At 42.9% G+C, this 17,737-nt stretch overlaps 1 protein-coding gene across 2 annotated transcripts in view; it reads right to left on the reverse strand.

Moving 5' to 3' along the window:
• Positions 1-17,737, reverse strand: part of PSD3 (pleckstrin and Sec7 domain containing 3) — a 576,473-nt gene that overhangs the window by 353,519 nt on the left and 205,217 nt on the right. For both annotated transcript variants that reach the window (XM_088448410.1, XM_088448411.1), the window contains exon 4: positions 12,862-13,254. In XM_088448410.1, coding sequence (XP_088304536.1) covers positions 12,862-13,254 — 393 coding nt within the window. The remainder of the gene's footprint in view (positions 1-12,861; positions 13,255-17,737) is intronic.

Here is a 17,737-nt window from a genome sequence, read left to right on the forward strand (position 1 = left end):
TTGATTTGATCACCACATTATTAGTTCAAACAACTACTACTCCAGTTATACACACTGAAGAGGTATACACGTTACAGGAAGAAGGAGTTGGAACAGCAATCATTGTCTACTCTACAGTACACTGCACTACATATTAAACAAACTAAATTCCAAGACAATGCTAATTGTATCTGTCGGTGAAGCACAACTAATGCAGACTACATTGCCCTTTACTGACAGTTGCAAAAATAATTCTTGTAGTCTGGGTGATATCACACTGTACTGCAGCTGTTGTCAGAGAAACAAATTGCATACTGTACTGGAGTCTCTATCTGTTGTGGTAGCGATCAATGATGTAGTGTGTACTCCTTGCTCTAACCCTCCATCTCACTGAAAATTACAAACTAAGATGTAGCCTTATGGGCTAAGGCAATGGACAATTGGAAACACTCCCAGAAAAGCTAGTTTGAAAGATTACTGTGGGAAAACTGGTATTTCAGGTTGTACAACAAATATTTATATTTTAAGATCCACCCAAATGGTATAAGCATACAGCAGTTTATAATTTACAGAAAGATATTGCAATTTTTAAAGATTGTATACAATTCTCTTATCCTGTGTAAACTATCATTTAGTGAATGCATGAAATTACAATAGAAAAGCAAACAACAGGAAACTATGCACAAATTTTGGTTAAGGAGGGTACACACCTGACAGATATAGCTGCAGATGATGGTCATACATACACACTGAACGGCCATCATCTGCTTGTGCCCTTGGGTCCCGATAGCCGGGGGGCAGGACACGGCAGCCGGTGGGCTTGCCAGGGGGCGTGCCCCGCCCACCTCCTCGCGGCTGCCGCTGTGAGTGTACGGGCGGTCAGCAGACCGCCCGTACACACCTGCCAATGTACAGATGTGTACATTGGCAGGTGTGCAGCACAGCCAATGCCATATGTTGGCTGTGCAGCACAGCCAATGCCATATGTTGGTGAACGGCGACGTTCACCGACATATCATGGGTACACACTGGCCGACGGGCAGCAGATATATTGGCCGATCAATTGATCAGCCAATGTATCTGTCAGTGTTGTACCCAGCATTAGACTTCCACAGTGAAGCCTACTAGAGAAATTAATCTAAGTAGTGTAATAAAAGACCGTGTAACCACAAGACCATCAGTATCTCATACAGGGGACGATTCAATCATTTATCTGTGCCTTATCACCCATCTAAATAGACAGGGCTATGTTCAATTGATTTCTTTTTTTATTGCGTTTGTCATGCCCAATTAGACTGGGTTTAGCAGTATAAAACGGCTAAACCCATCTAAAGTCTTGGATAGTGCCAAGGTCAGATTAACAATGGGGCAGATGGAGCTACAGCTCCAGGCCTTCACATAAAAGTAGGCCCACCATCGTGGCAGCATGATGATGACCAGCTGGCCACACAGTCGGCTGTCTTATATATAAAATTCATTGGTCTTATTTTTTTGTTTGTGTGTTATGCATTCGTACACCCCTGCAGCGATTGGTATGAAACCAATGGGAGGTGGTCTAGTTGGATCCTGGCCAGGTTTTAGGGGGGTTAGGTTCCTGGTCAGACCTCCCATTGGTGTACGCTGGTAAGAACTTTGACCCGGGGAGCCTGTTCTGAACCTTCCACTGGATGGATTTATGGCGAAAAACATCCCAGAGTGGTAACATTGTATCCCAGAAGACATACTAGGGGGTTGAGGTCCTGGTCGGACCTCCCGTTGGACGGAATTTGATGAAAACTTCACAGAGGGATGGCAATTGGTCTGGTATGCCTAATAGAGTGGTTGGGGTCCCTGTCGGACCTCACAGCGGAGTGTGCAGACCAGAACTTTGACCCATAGAGCCTGTTATGGGCCTTCCACTGGATGGAATTGGACGACATCACATAATTTAGACGAAAACTTCACAGAGTGGTAACATTGGATCCCAGAAGACATACTAGGAGGTTGAGGTCCTGGTCAGACCTCCCGTTGGTGTATGCTGGGCAGAAATTTGACCTGGGGAGCCTGTTCTGGGCCTTCCACTGGATGGATTTGGATGGATTTGGACGACATCGCATAATTAAACTTAATAACGTGAAGATTTAAACCCGGGCCATGCCAGGTACTTAAGCTAGTAAATCATAAGTATTAAAATTGTATTTCTAGTTTTCTCAAAAACCTATGCAATTTGTCACTTTTTATGTATTTAGGAAGACAGTGGGGCTGATATTGTAGGGGTGTACACGCCCACTTGGCTCTGGCACTAGCCACACAGCATTGGACACACCCACACAGAACTGGTCACAGATCCTTACTTTCTCAGCATAGGCCCTTGACCATTTTCAGCTCCAAGCCCATTAGGCCCATAATCTTGCCCTGGTTAGCGCACCCAGACAGTAGTCTTGGGGCCCAAACTAAGGACTTATTGTACATTTCTGCTCGCTACCTGAGGAGGGTGCGAGTAAAAAGTGTGCTCCTTTGGGCGCCCATTACACCAGAGCCGTGCTAAAAACAATAGAATCGCCCCATAGACCACATCCGAGAAATTCAACATGACAATAGGAACTCCCAGTATAGCAAAAGGTACAATAGTTACAGTTGGTGAATACCACACAAAATCATTTACAAATAATAGAGGAAAGAATGTAGTAGTACACTCAAGCGTACCTACAAAAGCAGCCTGGGGTACCTTTAGCCGAGGTAACCCTGGGACCTCAATATAGTGATCAGTAAGAGTAATAGTGGTAAACAGACCCCCTGGTGCTGATGCTAGCCTTCACACGGATATAGATAATAAAAGTTATACAAGTTGGGTCTCCCATATCCAAAATGCTTGGAGCCAAGGGTATTTTGGATATCGGAATATTCCGTATTTTTGAATATTTGCATACCATAATGAAATATCTTGGGAATTGGACCCAAATCTTAACACAGAATGCATTTATGTTTTATATACACCTTATACACACAGCCTGCAGGTAATTTTATACAATATATTCAATAATTTTGTGCATCAAAAAAAGTTTGTGTACATACATGAAATTCATTTATGTTTCATATGCACCTTACACACAAAGCCTGAAGGTTATTTTATACTATATTTTTTATAATTTTGAACCATCAGAAAGCAAATGTTTCACTATCTCAGTCATACTAAAAATATTCCGTATTTCGGAATATTCCGTATTTCGGAATATTCCATATTTATGAATATTTGGATATGGGACACTCAATCTGTACTCTTTTATATATTATGTACTCACATTTTCCTTTTTATTCCAACATGTGAAATAGGACGGATTTTCACTTCCAGTTAGCGATACGCAGCACTTATTTATCTAGCAACATGGAACCCCATGGCTAAAACACGAGGCTTCACCTGCTTTCCCCACTTCCGGAAGCCACTGACGTCATTTCCTACTGACAATGAACATGCGGACGATAGCACCGCCTCCTACTCGCTAATAGACTATGGTATGATGCCACATGCACCCCATGGAATTGTCGGCTAACCGTAAGTGCAGGATCGTGTCACCTCTACAATCGCATCACACTGGAATAGGAATTCACTGGCTTATTTAAGGACTTTCAAGGAGCAGCATGTATTGCCCTGAGGAAAAGCAAATTGCTCTAAATTCATTGGCAAGACTACACGCTATTCCTTATCTGAAGATCAGAGGACTGCCAGTTAGATATGCAGATATCCGGAATCACTCTGTGTGCATCCTACACTGACATTTATTGGAAATATGGTACGAGTGCCATTCTGGACATAATTCATCCCTTGATTGGCTTTTTACATATAGCTAATTATTGCACCGATCACCTTTGCACTTTATCTACGCAGAATTTGCACAAGTATCGGATTATGTTATTGTTTTAACCCGCTGTTTATTTTAGTACATCAGAGAATGTTTTTTTTATGTCATATTTTTGAAGTTGTTTTTCAGTATTATTCTGTTTATGTGCTCAATCTGAGAGCTTTTATGTTTATTTTGCTTCAAATAAATGATGCTATATTTTTAACCTAACGGATTTACACTATATTTGTCTATATTTATTTTTCCCTTTTATGATGAAAAATTATGTGATCCTATGAAAATTTACACTTTTCGAAGGGATGTATAACTTTTATTTATTTCTATCCATGTGAAGTTTAGCATCAGCACCAGGGTGTCTATTTACCACCATTATACTTACTGAACACAAAATCATTGTTTACCCCATCCACGACCAGCCATCTTTCCTGTTCTACATAGGTTACAATGGGGGGAATGAGCAAAACGGAGAGATGTGATTACACTTTGGGGATATACAGAGCACAGAATATAATATACAACCACAAGATGCTCTCAGATTCAAAACTTCCATGGACTGGTCATCCTACCCATGAAAGTACCAGAGGAGGCAGACTTCGTGGGTGCAGTATGTTGGTTATAATGTATGGGATAAACAATATATGGGGATATGATGCTTCAAACTAACCTACGTACAAAGAAAACACAATATAGGTTGCCCATAGCATTGCTTGATCTACAGATTTCTCTTCCCACTCAAAAATTACCAGATGAAGCATCTGTCTTGGGCTCACTACATTGGATTAAAAAAGGTGGGATAACCAGTACAGTATGTGGAGATTTAATAAACCTTGGAGAAATGTAGACCTAAACATAAAAAACACTAGATACCCACAGGTAATAAGCCATGGAAAGACCACATAAATCACAGATGGTGAAGCCACCGCCTTTATCACACACACAAAAAAAAAACATTGGGCTTATGATACACAGCTGGTGAGGTAGCAATCTTGGGTACAAAAACAACAATTGTTAGGAGGGCAGACAGGTAGCAGATAGAAGGTTTGGCAGACTATGTTGCAGGAGGAGAGTATGATGGGGTACAGGGTAGTCCAAGTTCCAGAATGGTGAAATGAAGTGGTAATGGAGACCTCAACTATACAGAGGCCCAAATGGTGCAGAGACCAATCTGGGGTGGAGGCCTAGATGGTACAAGATTTTGGCTGGGGCAGAATAAGGAATAAAGGACGTAGGCCATAGCCAGACATTCTTAAAGCAGGAAAATAGAGGCTGGGGAAGTTTAGAGGTAGACATCAGGATCCTGCAGGCTGGTCAGTAGTGGGCAGATGAATTTGAGAAGCTGGGAAGGGTCCAGGAGCCAGGGAAGAGGTGGGTTGTTGGCTACACAGAGCCTGAGCCTAAAGTAACATGTTGACTGCCTAGATCAAGTGAATCTTAGGTGGAGGTCACGACCGGGATTGTACCTAGAGTGATAAAAGGTATCCAATGGCAGGAGGGAGGTCCCAGTAACTTGCAATTATCTCTGACATTATCCCTATGGAGGCAGAAGCATTAGACATACATATTGGGCCCAGGTGGATAAACTAATAATAAGATGGTGGAAGGAACGGATTTGGCACTAAAGGGTAATGAAGCAGCCTAAGAAGTAAATGGTTTAATCCTCTTGTTACACCAAAACACAAATTGTGCAAAACAATATAAATAGGGACCTCTAATCAAAAGAGACACAGCTGCTACTGCCGTCTCTAGAAAAAAGCAATTGGAGTGTGGTACACTGGGCCAGACCATAGTAAACATTGCGAATAATGTGCAAATTGGTCTGCGCAATTATTTTTCCTAATGCAGAAGATATTTCTGGTTTCTCATGCATAATGCGTTTGTTGAACATATGCAGTTTCCGCATGATTTCTGGGAGGAGTGCCCATAATAATTAAGTCGCTATGCCTGTAAAGCTGTCCACAAACTCATAAATCCTGCTAATATGTCTAAAAACCCAAACAAAAGGTTCACTTTTTAATTTGGTCACATGAATCTGTGGTCAGGTTGAATTAGATCCAGATGTTCAGCATTCAGAACAAATTTTTGCATCACTAGGTTCGGTTATTGAGGTCAGAATATGACTGCACACCGAGACCGATACTGTTCACCTTGTGACAGCAATATATTTTGTAATATGTCCAATATTGATCCTATAATCTTTGAGAACATCACTACAAGGTATCACTGTCATTTTTAGGATCACAAACGTATCTCAGGCCAACAGCAGTGTGTGTGGCCAGTATCACTGCAAACAGATCAAATAAACGGAATCGTTATGTTATACCACCTGGGGGAGTGCCTAACCCTAAGTCCCCCCAGGAGACCCTAAACCTACCCCGCTGCAAGCCCCGAAGCGAATGAGAACTTCACTCGCTCGGGGCTCGCAGCAAAACGGGGCGGATGTCGATGTTGATCGACAGATCGCCCTATTTTGTAGGCGGGTCGGGGGGGGTGGCTGCAAACGGAGGCATTCCCGAAGGAACGCCTGCCGTTTGTGGGCGGCCCTACTGACATCACAGTGGTGAACTTCCTGCTCTATTAGAGCAGGAAGTTCACTGGGGCTTGCGGTGGACGAGACCTTACCACAAGGGTCTCGTCGTCGCAAGCCCGATGGTCGCGATAATCGAGACCATCGCCAGGCCACCTACACAAGCACCCACAGCTATGCGAGTGCCCTGGAGGTGGATTTTTTCTATTCTAATCACTGTCTTCTAAATCAAGCTGTAGATCTCGCTCCCAGTCTTTAGCATATTTAGGGGTTGTAGAGTACATGTGTTCAATTAGAAAGTCATAGCACTGAGAGAGGGAGAGAGAGAGAGAGAGAGAGAGAGAGAGAGAGAGAGAGAGAGAGAGAGAGAGAGAGAGAGAGAGAGAGAGAAAGAGAGAGAGAATGCGCCAGGCGTGAAGGGGCCAGGCACATCTCCTCAAAGGGAGTCAAAGGTCTAATACAAATCGCGCTAATTTTCCCTCTTTGTACAAAATGCTTCTTGAAATAATATTAACTAAAAATATTAATCTTGTTGAATTGTGTTTTGTATTTGTTCATTTCTGATTAGTTTTAAAAAATAAATAAGTTTACAAACATTTTATTATTTTCTAAACATTTTAAGACAGGCTGGGCTGACAATCTGAAAGCAGAACAACACAAGAGTACAAGAAAAGTGATGTGAACCGTATGAAATAGTTAAACCTCTTGCAGGTTAGTAGCAGAGATCTGTGCACAGCAATGATAGCAGTTGTTACAGTAATGCAGAAAGGCAGGAAGAAATGGGCAACTTACTTATTAGGCTGATTGTCCTCACATGACAGACAAGTGACAGGAGAGCATGCAGACAGGAATGAGCCCATTGGAACAGGTTCCAGTACTAGTCTGTTATTCTCCTTTCTACTTGCAGTTACACACAGAATGGGAACTGACCCTCCCCTAGAAAAATACAGACTCTCTCCATGAAACTTTGGTCAAACACTGAGTTTTACAACATTATGTCAGTCAATTGGATCCTGCAACACAATCCACTGTCTAATCAATGGTTAAGTTCCCAGCAGTAAAGACACATGGGAATATTTAACCATTCCATTAGCCCATATTACAATGACATAGGTTAAGGAACCAGCTCACTGTGTACCTATGGCTCTTTTTATCTATTGAAACCCCCTCTTCACAGATAGGTCAGCAAACAAACAGTATATATCATGTAAAGCATATAACACAGAACTAACAGAATAAACAACATAACTTCCAAAACTAGTACTTTCATGCATCAAACCTTATACGTTTCTTAAAAAAATGAATTGGGATATTAACTTCCCACTTTTCCCCCAGTAATACGCAGCAAGAAAAAAAAGTTTCACAGTTTATACTGGTCAACAACATGGTAAAGCATTGCATGGTGGTTATGCTAGCTCCATCACTGGCTGAGGTTCTGTTATTTAATTCACTAATTGCAACAAAATATGTTATCTAATGGGCTACATGCCCACTTACACTCAAACTATTGTCTTACTGCAGATTTATAACCTATAGAGAAGTTATCTACAACTAGGCAGCTTCAATACAATTCTCACTACATATTATTATTGGGTTTATTAGTTCATATTTATTTAGTGAAGTATTTGCAACATTAAAAACAAAACTAAATTCAGTGACCATATCAGTGGTGTAAGTTCATCTCAGACACCCGGATGCAAGTTATAATGTGGTGCCCCACCCCGTCACAGCCACTGACACTGTAACGTAGCGCTTAGCATGCAGATACACCCGCAGTCACACACAGAATATAGGCATGCCGCATATCTTTTTTTGTGCATCCTGTTCGCATTGCTGTGCAAATAAGATGCATTTGAAGGGAAATATTTGCACGAAAAGATGCTCTGCGCTACAGAGTCACTGCGCTCACACGTTATGTGTAACACGATTTGTAGCGAACGGAGGATAGATGTATGGAGTGGGTGCACGGGTCTGAAGCTAGGGCTGCCACCAGGGAGGAGTGCAACGGAGAGTTGTGGGTGAGAGGGCACGGGACATGTCCCACTGACATAAGAATCTGCTGAGGAGCAGCGACACCAATGAGTAGGGACAGGTTATAGATAGACAGAGTAGACAGTCGATGGTCTGACACTGAGCTCTCCACTAGTGTATGGTGGCTTCTCAGGTGTCGGGAAGGGGTGCCATGTATTGAGCGGCCATGATGGTACACTCCGGGTATATAGTTACAGCCCTAACTGGGGTGAATACATTGCCCGGCAGCAGGCGCCTCCATTGTCTCCCATAGTTCTGCCCCTGGACCATATCAAGTAGTGGTTGTAGTGCACCCAGTTCCACCCAACCAGCACCAGACAAGAGGTTAATATGGAACTTGCCCACTGGCATTTATAATGAGTGTATTTTTAATGCATTTAAAACACATGGAAACAGTTATCACATTATGGGGAGAATCCAATTAGCCGCGGGGTTTACCCTGCAGCTAATTCCCCGCGTCCAGCAATTCAATTAGTCCTGTCATTTCACAAAGGTGGATTTTTCCTTGCAGCTTCAGGAGCTGTGAGGAAATATCCATGAGAATAGGTACCCGTGGGGGATTAGGGTACGGATAAAACTCATTGATTCCGCACTTACACGGAATCAGAGGGTTTCCGCACATTAACCCTTGTTTCACCACACAAGGAAAATACTATTTAACTGAAGAGCATTTCCCTACGTGGCGCGTGTATTTGGATTCCCCCCTAAAAATCATTATTCCAAGTGAGTCCGTGCCTATGTACATCTTTACATGCTCTATACTTTTCGGAACACTATGGGGTATATTTACTAAAGTATGTGCTTATAGAAGTGGAGTTGTCGCCCATAGCAACCCATCAGATTCTAATTATCATTTATCTAGCACCTTCTACACCAGGGATGGGGAACCTCCTGCCCAGGGGCCGAATAAGGCCCCGGAATCATTTGGTCTGGCTGAGCTTTTTTCTGCTAACCTCATCTGGGTAGCAGGATGCCTAGAATGGCACCCTGCAGCCAGAATCTATGCAGCAATGCTGTCTGGAGTGTCCTTAGGACACTTCAGACAGTCACACCGCTGCCCTTACAGCTCCCCGGAGCTCAGGATGCTATGGTCATTTCTGTAATCACCGGCGATTGTGGCCCCGTCACGCGTGAAGTCACGCGGAGGGGGCGTGGCCTGCACAGAGGCCACAAATAATGTTATATATATCAAAATGGCCCTCGGCAGAAAAAAGGTTCCCCACCCCTGCTCTAGACGAGAATAGCTAGAATCTGATTGGTTGTTATGGGCAACAACTCCACTTCTAAAAACCCGCACTTTAGTAAACATACCCAACTTGCTCAGTTGCTGTGCATTTGACACATTTGAGCCTATACAATCACCTCTAAAATGCTAGCAACATAAAAATATATATGAAATGGCCCTGGGTATGTAGCATTAGCAGCACCTACCCAACAACAAAGAGCACTTATAATAAAATAATTTGAAAATGTTGGCAACTATGTTCAACGTTGACCAGTGCTACTGAAACATACATACCAGTTATTTCATGCACTATATTTATAGCAGTAATATGTTGTCTCTGAAATATTATATATTAATGTCCAACAGTGAGTGATTTGCTTTTTAGAGGTGATATGATATAAACAGGATGTGTACGGGATGCTGGCGGTCGCGATCCTGGCGGTCAGAATCCCGACACCGGCATCCCAGCAGGGTTACAATACCGACACTTTGTCGGTCGGTATGTTAAAGCTGGGTACACACAAATTGATCAGCCAATGCATCTGTTGCCCGTCGCGCAGTGTGTACCCGCGATATGTCGGTGAACGATCGCATTCGCTGTGCCCCCCCACCCGCTGGGACACGCCCCCTGGTCACCGGGACCTGCGGGCAGACACAGATGATGGTTGTTCAGTGTGTACGAACAACCATCATCTGCAGATATATCTATATAGTGTGTACCCAACATAACCCTCCCCCTCCCCCTACCCCTAACACTCTCTCCCCGATGCCTAACCCTAACCTCCCCCTAGTGCCTAAACCTAACCTGGGTGTGGTATAAGAGATAGACAGTAATTAGTTAGACAATGTCTAGATAGACACCAGATATTAGACAGTCAATAGTTAGACAGGGGAAAAAGTTAGACCCAAACAAAAGTCAGACACATTAAAGTTAGACATGTGAAAAGTTCGACAGGTACAAAAGTCGACAGGGTCAAAAGTTCGACATGGAAATGGACGACACAAACATGATCGATAATTTTGTTGTTGTTTTTTAGCTCTAATCTTCACCCTAACCCTAACCCTCCCTCCTGGTGCCTAACACTAACCGTCTGGGTAAGTGCCTAACCCTAACCATGGGGGTAAGTGCCTAACCCTAACCCTCCAGTAAGTGCCTAACCCTAACCATGGGGGTAAGTGCCTAACCCTAACCCTCCAGTAAGTGCCTAACCCTAAAAAAAAATGTGTCAACCATTTTTGTGTCGATCTTTTGACCCTGTCGATCTTTTCTACCTGTCAAACTTTTTACATGTCTAACTTTAGTGTGTCTGACTTTTATCCTTGTCTAACTATTAACTGTCTAACATCTGGTGTCTATCTAGACATTGTCTAACTAATTACTGTCTGTCTATAGTCCGGAACCCACTTAACCTCCTTCTCCCTGCATCCTAAACCAAACCCTCCCCCTAAGTGCCTAACCGTACCCTCCCCCTAATGTCTAACCCTAACCCTTCCCCCAACTCTGGTACTTACCTTCGGGATTCCGGCGGTCGTGATGTGGGACCGGCACAGGTGGGATTCCGGCGCCAGCATTCTGACCGCTGGAATCCCCACTGTCAGCATTTCAATCGCATTCCGATATAAACACAATATAAAACACAGCTGGCACACAATATATTACAATATGATTCCAAACATTTATCTTCACTTTAAAAAAATGAAAACAGAAATTATGGTTTCAAATGTATGCAATTATAAAAAAAATAAAATAAGCTAATAGATTGCATCAAACTTTTATTTGTAATACTGTTGTTTTCTAATGAGGGGCATTAATTAAATAAATTTCACAACTATTTAAACCAGAATTGGTCATACGCGCTCGGAAGTTGTGTTGGGGAAAATAACACTTTTGGTGCTGAATATTTTGGCATATTATCAATAGTGATGCATGCAACCCTTCATGGATCTCTTAAAAAATATATATATAAAGAGTCATCCAATACCTCCACTGAGAGCAGAGCCGGCCCTAGCCAAATTAGTGCCCTAGGCAAGATTTTGGTGGTGCCCCCGCATGGGATCCTGAAAAAGCGTGTGGCCTCACAGAAGAAGCATGGTCTCACTGTGCTGTGGCCCCTTTCCCCATTGTGCTGCACTTCCAGCACCCCTCACCCAGCACAGATCATAGCACAGCACCCATCACAGTACCCTTCTCCCAGCACAGATCATAGCACAGCACCCATCACAGTACCCTTCTCCCAGCACAGATCATAGCACAGCACCCATCACAGTACCCTTCTTCCAGCACAGATCACAGCACAGTACCCCTCACCCAGCAACCCTGTTCCCAGCACAGAACCCCTCTACCAGCACAGCACCCTTCACCCCTCTCCCAGCATAGCACCGGAGCTAACCACTAGCCGTCGTTCAGGTGCCCCATCCCCGCAAGCAGATGCTGGCTGTTCCGCCGCAGCCCTCTCACTGTTTGCTGCTGCCAGGCCCGATTGGAGCTGTCAGCTGAGCTCTGATCATGGACGCTGCAAAGTGACAGTAGCAGCTGCCATAGTCTCTGCCTAGCCAGCAGCAGGTGCCCCAGCTGTGCCTGCCCCAACCTCTGCCGGCCCTAGGCGGCCTTGGGTGACCCTAGGCATTTGCTTAGTTTGTCTATGCCTAGGGCCGCTCTGACTGAGACACACAGCTAAGTAAAATAAGAAACAATTCATCATAGAACATAAATCAAGGTAAGCTATTTTGCTATATTAAAACAACAAGTAAACATTATTGGAGAGGTACAATAAAGCTGGTTACACACTGACAGATACATTGGTCGATCAATTGATCGGCCAATGTATCTGCTGCCCGTCGGGCAGTGTGTACCCACGATAAGTCGGTGAACGTCGGCGTTGGCATTGGCTGTGCTGCACAGTCGATGGACAGATATGTCTGCATATCTGTCCATCGGCAGGTGTGTACGGGCGGTCGGCAGGCCGCCTGTACACACACAGCGGCAGCCGCGAGGAGGGGGATGGGACACACCCCTCGCCCGACGGGACACGTCCCCTGGTCACCGGGAACTGCAGATATATCTGTATAGTGTGTACCTACCTTTAGACTTCTGTGCCAATCAACACTAAAGAATCCAAATTCTCTAGCATCAAATTACTACTTTTTATTTTTCATTTTCTGCATAGTTCAGCCAATAACTCATGTATAAAGGTCACAGAACTACCTTATGATAGTCAATACGTAACACAGAAAGCAGATGAGAAATTACAAGTCTTTCTTACCTTACTGAGAGCTCCGCCACGTCGCCTGTTTTACTGTATCCTACTCCCGTGACATCATCAAGACCATTAATGACATCATTGCAGTACCCTATTGTTATTCCATTGCCTGGGTCAATTTTGAGGAACTCTTGCCCGACATCAGCAGCTGTATTCCTCTCCAAGTACTGACTGCTTTCCTTTATGCGCTGCTGAATCATTGGTGTGAGTGGCATCTCAAAACTGAAAAAGCTATCTGGTTCATAGTATAAAGTGTCAAGTGACTCCACACTGTAATATAAAGATGTATTGTCCAGGATGTTCTCAAACTGAGAGCTGTACAAGTCTGTGGAGTCCTCTGAACATCTTTTTGATCTGAATGTGTCTTCATGGTGGTCTTCAGTCACAATTCTAGGACTTAAACCAAAATAGCTAATTAGTTATATATATTTTAGCACAAGGTCCACTTTTGTTAGGGTTTAGCAAGAAGCAAGTAATGTATTAAAAATTTCCAGTTCTTGTTAGTGGTCCTGTCTTCCATGATGGTTTATATTAGCATTTCTATCTTATAGGTTGCATATAAAGTATATATTTCCAAAATAAAACCTTAGTGCAAAACAATAATACACAATATAATATTTATCAGGAGACTTACAGGTGATCCTTCTCCCCTCAGAAAGCACTTACTATGTTATCAGACTAGGCACTACACACAAATTGTGTAAATAAAGCAATACCATCATGACATGTTCATAGATCATCCATGATTAGGGTCTGTTATCACAGGTCCGAATGACACACACAGGGCAGATTAACAATGGGGGAGGATGAGCTCCAGCTCCAGGCCTCAACATAAAAAAGGCCAATTATCATAACAGCATGATCATGACCAGCTGCCTAGCTGGCTACACAGTCGGACATAAGTCATACGTAAGTCATACGTATTCAAATATTTTTTTCTAATTTTCTCACAAAATTATGAAATGTTTCTGTTTGTATGAGTATTTAGTACTGATCGTGTAGGAGTGTACACGCCCACGAGGCTCTGGCCACACCCACACAGCACTGGTCACAGTTCTCTTGCTCAGTATAGGCCCTGGAACATTTTCAGCCCGTGGCCTTTAAACCGTCCCTGGACACAGATAAATATGGGCCACATGCAGACGCAATGCTGTTCTCATGCACTACCTGAAATTGTTATATTGTTAAAATTATTCTGTAAACTGGTTGGAAAGTATTCTGCAAAGAGAGAGAGACCAGAGAGATGCTACCGTGTTTCCCCTATAATTAGACCTACCCTGAAAATAAGACCTATCCTTAGTTTTGATGGATGGCCCAAAATAAGCCCTACCCCGAATGTAAGACCTATTAAAATCACATTTTTCCGGGTCCCTGCACTACACTAGCCAGCTCCGCCCCCGCATGTAGTACCGTATGGTACTACGGTAAATGAAAGAGCTGGAGGAGGCTACCCGGCCCACTCGGGCCGCTCCTCCACCAGCTTATGGGTACTGTAGTCAGACTGCTGGAGTCAGCGTGCGTGACGTCATGACGTCACGGCGCGCCTCTGAAGGTGGACTACGGACGAGCCGCGGATCGTGGATAAAGAAGCCGCCTCCCGATTCTTCTTATTGTAAAAAGGTAAGTGGGAAATGGCTGCAATCAACACTGTGGTGGGGGGGGGGGGTTCGGGCTGGAGAGGCACAAACTATTCAACAATAGGGGGGGGGAGAGAGAGGCAGAGGCTGCAATCAACAACAGGGGGGGGAGGGAGAGCACAGGCTGCATTCAACATTAAATTAAATATCCAAATTAAAATAGGCCCTACCCCGAAAATAAGCCCTATGGTGTTTTTTTGACCAAAAAAAAAAATAAGACAGTGTCTTATTATCGGGGAAACACGGTATTATGAAACAAGTCAGATACTTGCTTGGCTCTACAATCACAGCATTCTATATCTATATACATAACACGCCACTTTGATATCAGATTAACCTTGTTTTACATGACAGAAAGTTGTACAGACCAAATTTTGTTTTAAAGTTTAAAATACCCCAATGCAATATTTAAATGTTATTACATAATCACTATTTTCTACATGCTATCATACTCGTACATGAAATGAAATGAAACATGCACAGTTGAAGAAGACAGCAGTAAATTATTATTATTTTTTTATTATTTGATTGTATCACAAAGCATAAGGATGTTTAACACACTTGGCTATTTTCAGGCAAAAACTGTACTTTTTTAGAAAAAATTGCATACCGATATGGCCACGAAAATCTAAAAATGTCATATTTACCCATGCATATAGGAACTGTAATCAGTAAGCCTAACCATAGCCATAATTTTGTAGCAGAATCTTTGCAAGTTGCTTAAGATAACCACAAACTAAAGACCCCATACACGGTGCGATTTTTTACACGATTTGGCCGTTTTCGATAGATTGGAACGACCAAACGTGTAAAAAGTGCCGTGTGTGGCCATGATAACGATGCCGATGCGTGCTCCCGCTGTCGCTGATCATGGCCGCTGATCAATTGAACATGCAGAAAGATATCGACCTATCTTACACGATTTGGCACACATCATTTAGTGTGTGTGAACGATGAACGAAGCGATGGACAATGGACGATTTGTCGTCAATGATCTTGGCCTCGCCCCTCCACTATTTTTAAATGTTCCAGCAGAGGCATCGTGAGGTTGTTTGCTGCCAAACGATATATCGTTAACGATTTGCAGTCGTTAACGATCCATCTATATCGTTTGGTCGTTTGTACAATTGTTCCGTGTGTGGGCACAATTTCATTTGACCGGTAGATTACAGAAATTCAAGGGAAATCGCAAACGAGATTGAATCGTTTGCAAATCGCACCGTGTATAAGGGCCATAAGTCACATGTGTATACCCAGACTGCACACGTCCAGTCATTTGAAGGTTGTCTTGTACTTCCTGGTAGGCCAGTGACACTGCATGCAATTCCAATGCTAGTCTTCGGTAAACTAAAGGTACAAATCCACTACACGATGAAAGAACGATTGACCGAGAACAACATCGTTATGGTTCAATCATTCATAATATTGTGCGGTGGAAAATGTACCCTCACTGAACGATATGTCATTCAGTGCAGACATCCTCCCTCATCCCCGAACATGCATAACCTGGCGATCTCGTCAGGTTGGCCTACATGTTCAGGCGATGACAGATGCCAACAACGACCAGCGGGAGCGCGCATCGCTGGTCGTTGCCGGCATAATTACTGCACGATTAATGAAGGATTGAACAAATCGTTCATTTTAATCGTGTAGTGGATATGCGCCTTTATGCACTTTTGTATGATGGACTAAATCTTGTTCATAGAAAATGAGCCCACAAACATCACCATTTTGGGACAATTTACCGGAAAGACAAACAGAAACATTAGTCCTGGATACAGGTCTGGGATCCAGCTCTTGCAGTCAGTATTTACCCAACAGTATACTTTCAATTTGGAATGCAAATCTAGTATTACAATAGAGTGGACAATTATTATATATGGAGGTTTTAATGAACCCCAGTCAAATTGGAGATAGAGCAATATAACATTGAAAACTTACTTAAGATTTAACTTTCTTAATAATGGATATTGCTCTCTTCATTTGCTGTAATGGTCTTTGAAGCTTATGAGATTACAACCAACTAATTACCTTTAATCATTCGTGGGACTAATAAAGGTACAAATACCATTAATTATTTTAAATGGCCAAGTCTCTGCTAAGTAGAATTAAGCTCTGCTTTCTGGTATGTAATATAATGCTGTTAGGTTCCAAAGCAGTAAGCACAAATTATTTCAAAAGCTAGAAATCAACTTTATCAGAACAGATTGCTCTAAAAAAGTTGATATTACACATATCTATTAATGTTAAACAAGAACTATAAACACTGAATAATCAATGCAGCAAGAGTGAATTTAGAAGTTCTGATGCTTCAGGGACAATCAAATATTTCAAACTGTACATGAAAGTTCAACAAGAACCTCTAGAACAGTGGTTCCCAAACTTTTTTGAATCACGGCGCCCTAGTGCATCAGAATTGTTTTCACGGCACCCCTAAGCCAAAAGTTTGTTATTGAGAAATTGTGAAAAAAATGTAGTGAAGTAGTACAGTGAAGTATATTGTGCTTACCTGTCATCCTTAGGTTCATTTACGTGGTGGTGGTGGACAGGTTTGCGTTTCTGTTTGTCCACATATTCACATCACATTTACCATAAATAACTTGATTTGGTGCTGGACTACCAACCTGATGCACCCCTGCAAGTGTCCCGAGGCACCCCAGGGTGCCATGGCGCACAGTTTGGGAACCACTGCTCTAGTTGGTATGCTCTCAAGATAATAGTGGGGCACAGGAAGAGAGGCACAAAGCCAGTGTTTTCCAGGTACAGTCCTTAGGAACCCCTAACAGTGCATGTTTTCCAGATCTCCTAGTTGTTGCACAGCTGTAATTAATACTGGCTGTCACATTTTAAAGGATCCACAGGTGGGGTTAATTATTTCACTTGTGATACTGAGGAGATCTGTAAAACATGCGCTGTTATAGGTCCCTGAGGACTGAAGTTGGGAAACACTGTACTAAGCACAGGGAATATCAGAAACTGTAATTTCAGATGTCAGGCACTAAGAACTAGAATGAAGATTCCAAGCACAGAATATTTCAGATAGGTACATAGCAATGCCTTTTCTGTGGCAATGAGAAGAGGCACAGAGGTGGTTTAAAAAGCCTGCTCATGGAGGAGGTTGGTCATGTGACTAAGGGGTAAATTTAATGAATCAGTATTGTGGCAATTCGAAACCAATGGGCATGCATTGCTATTGGTTTAGTGTATAAAAAACAATATTTCCTATGTATTGGTTTTGACTG

The sequence above is a fragment of the Taudactylus pleione genome, unplaced genomic scaffold, assembly GCF_031769625.1.
Source record: "Taudactylus pleione unplaced genomic scaffold, aTauple2 ptg000454l, whole genome shotgun sequence".
Taxonomy (NCBI): domain Eukaryota; kingdom Metazoa; phylum Chordata; class Amphibia; order Anura; family Myobatrachidae; genus Taudactylus; species Taudactylus pleione.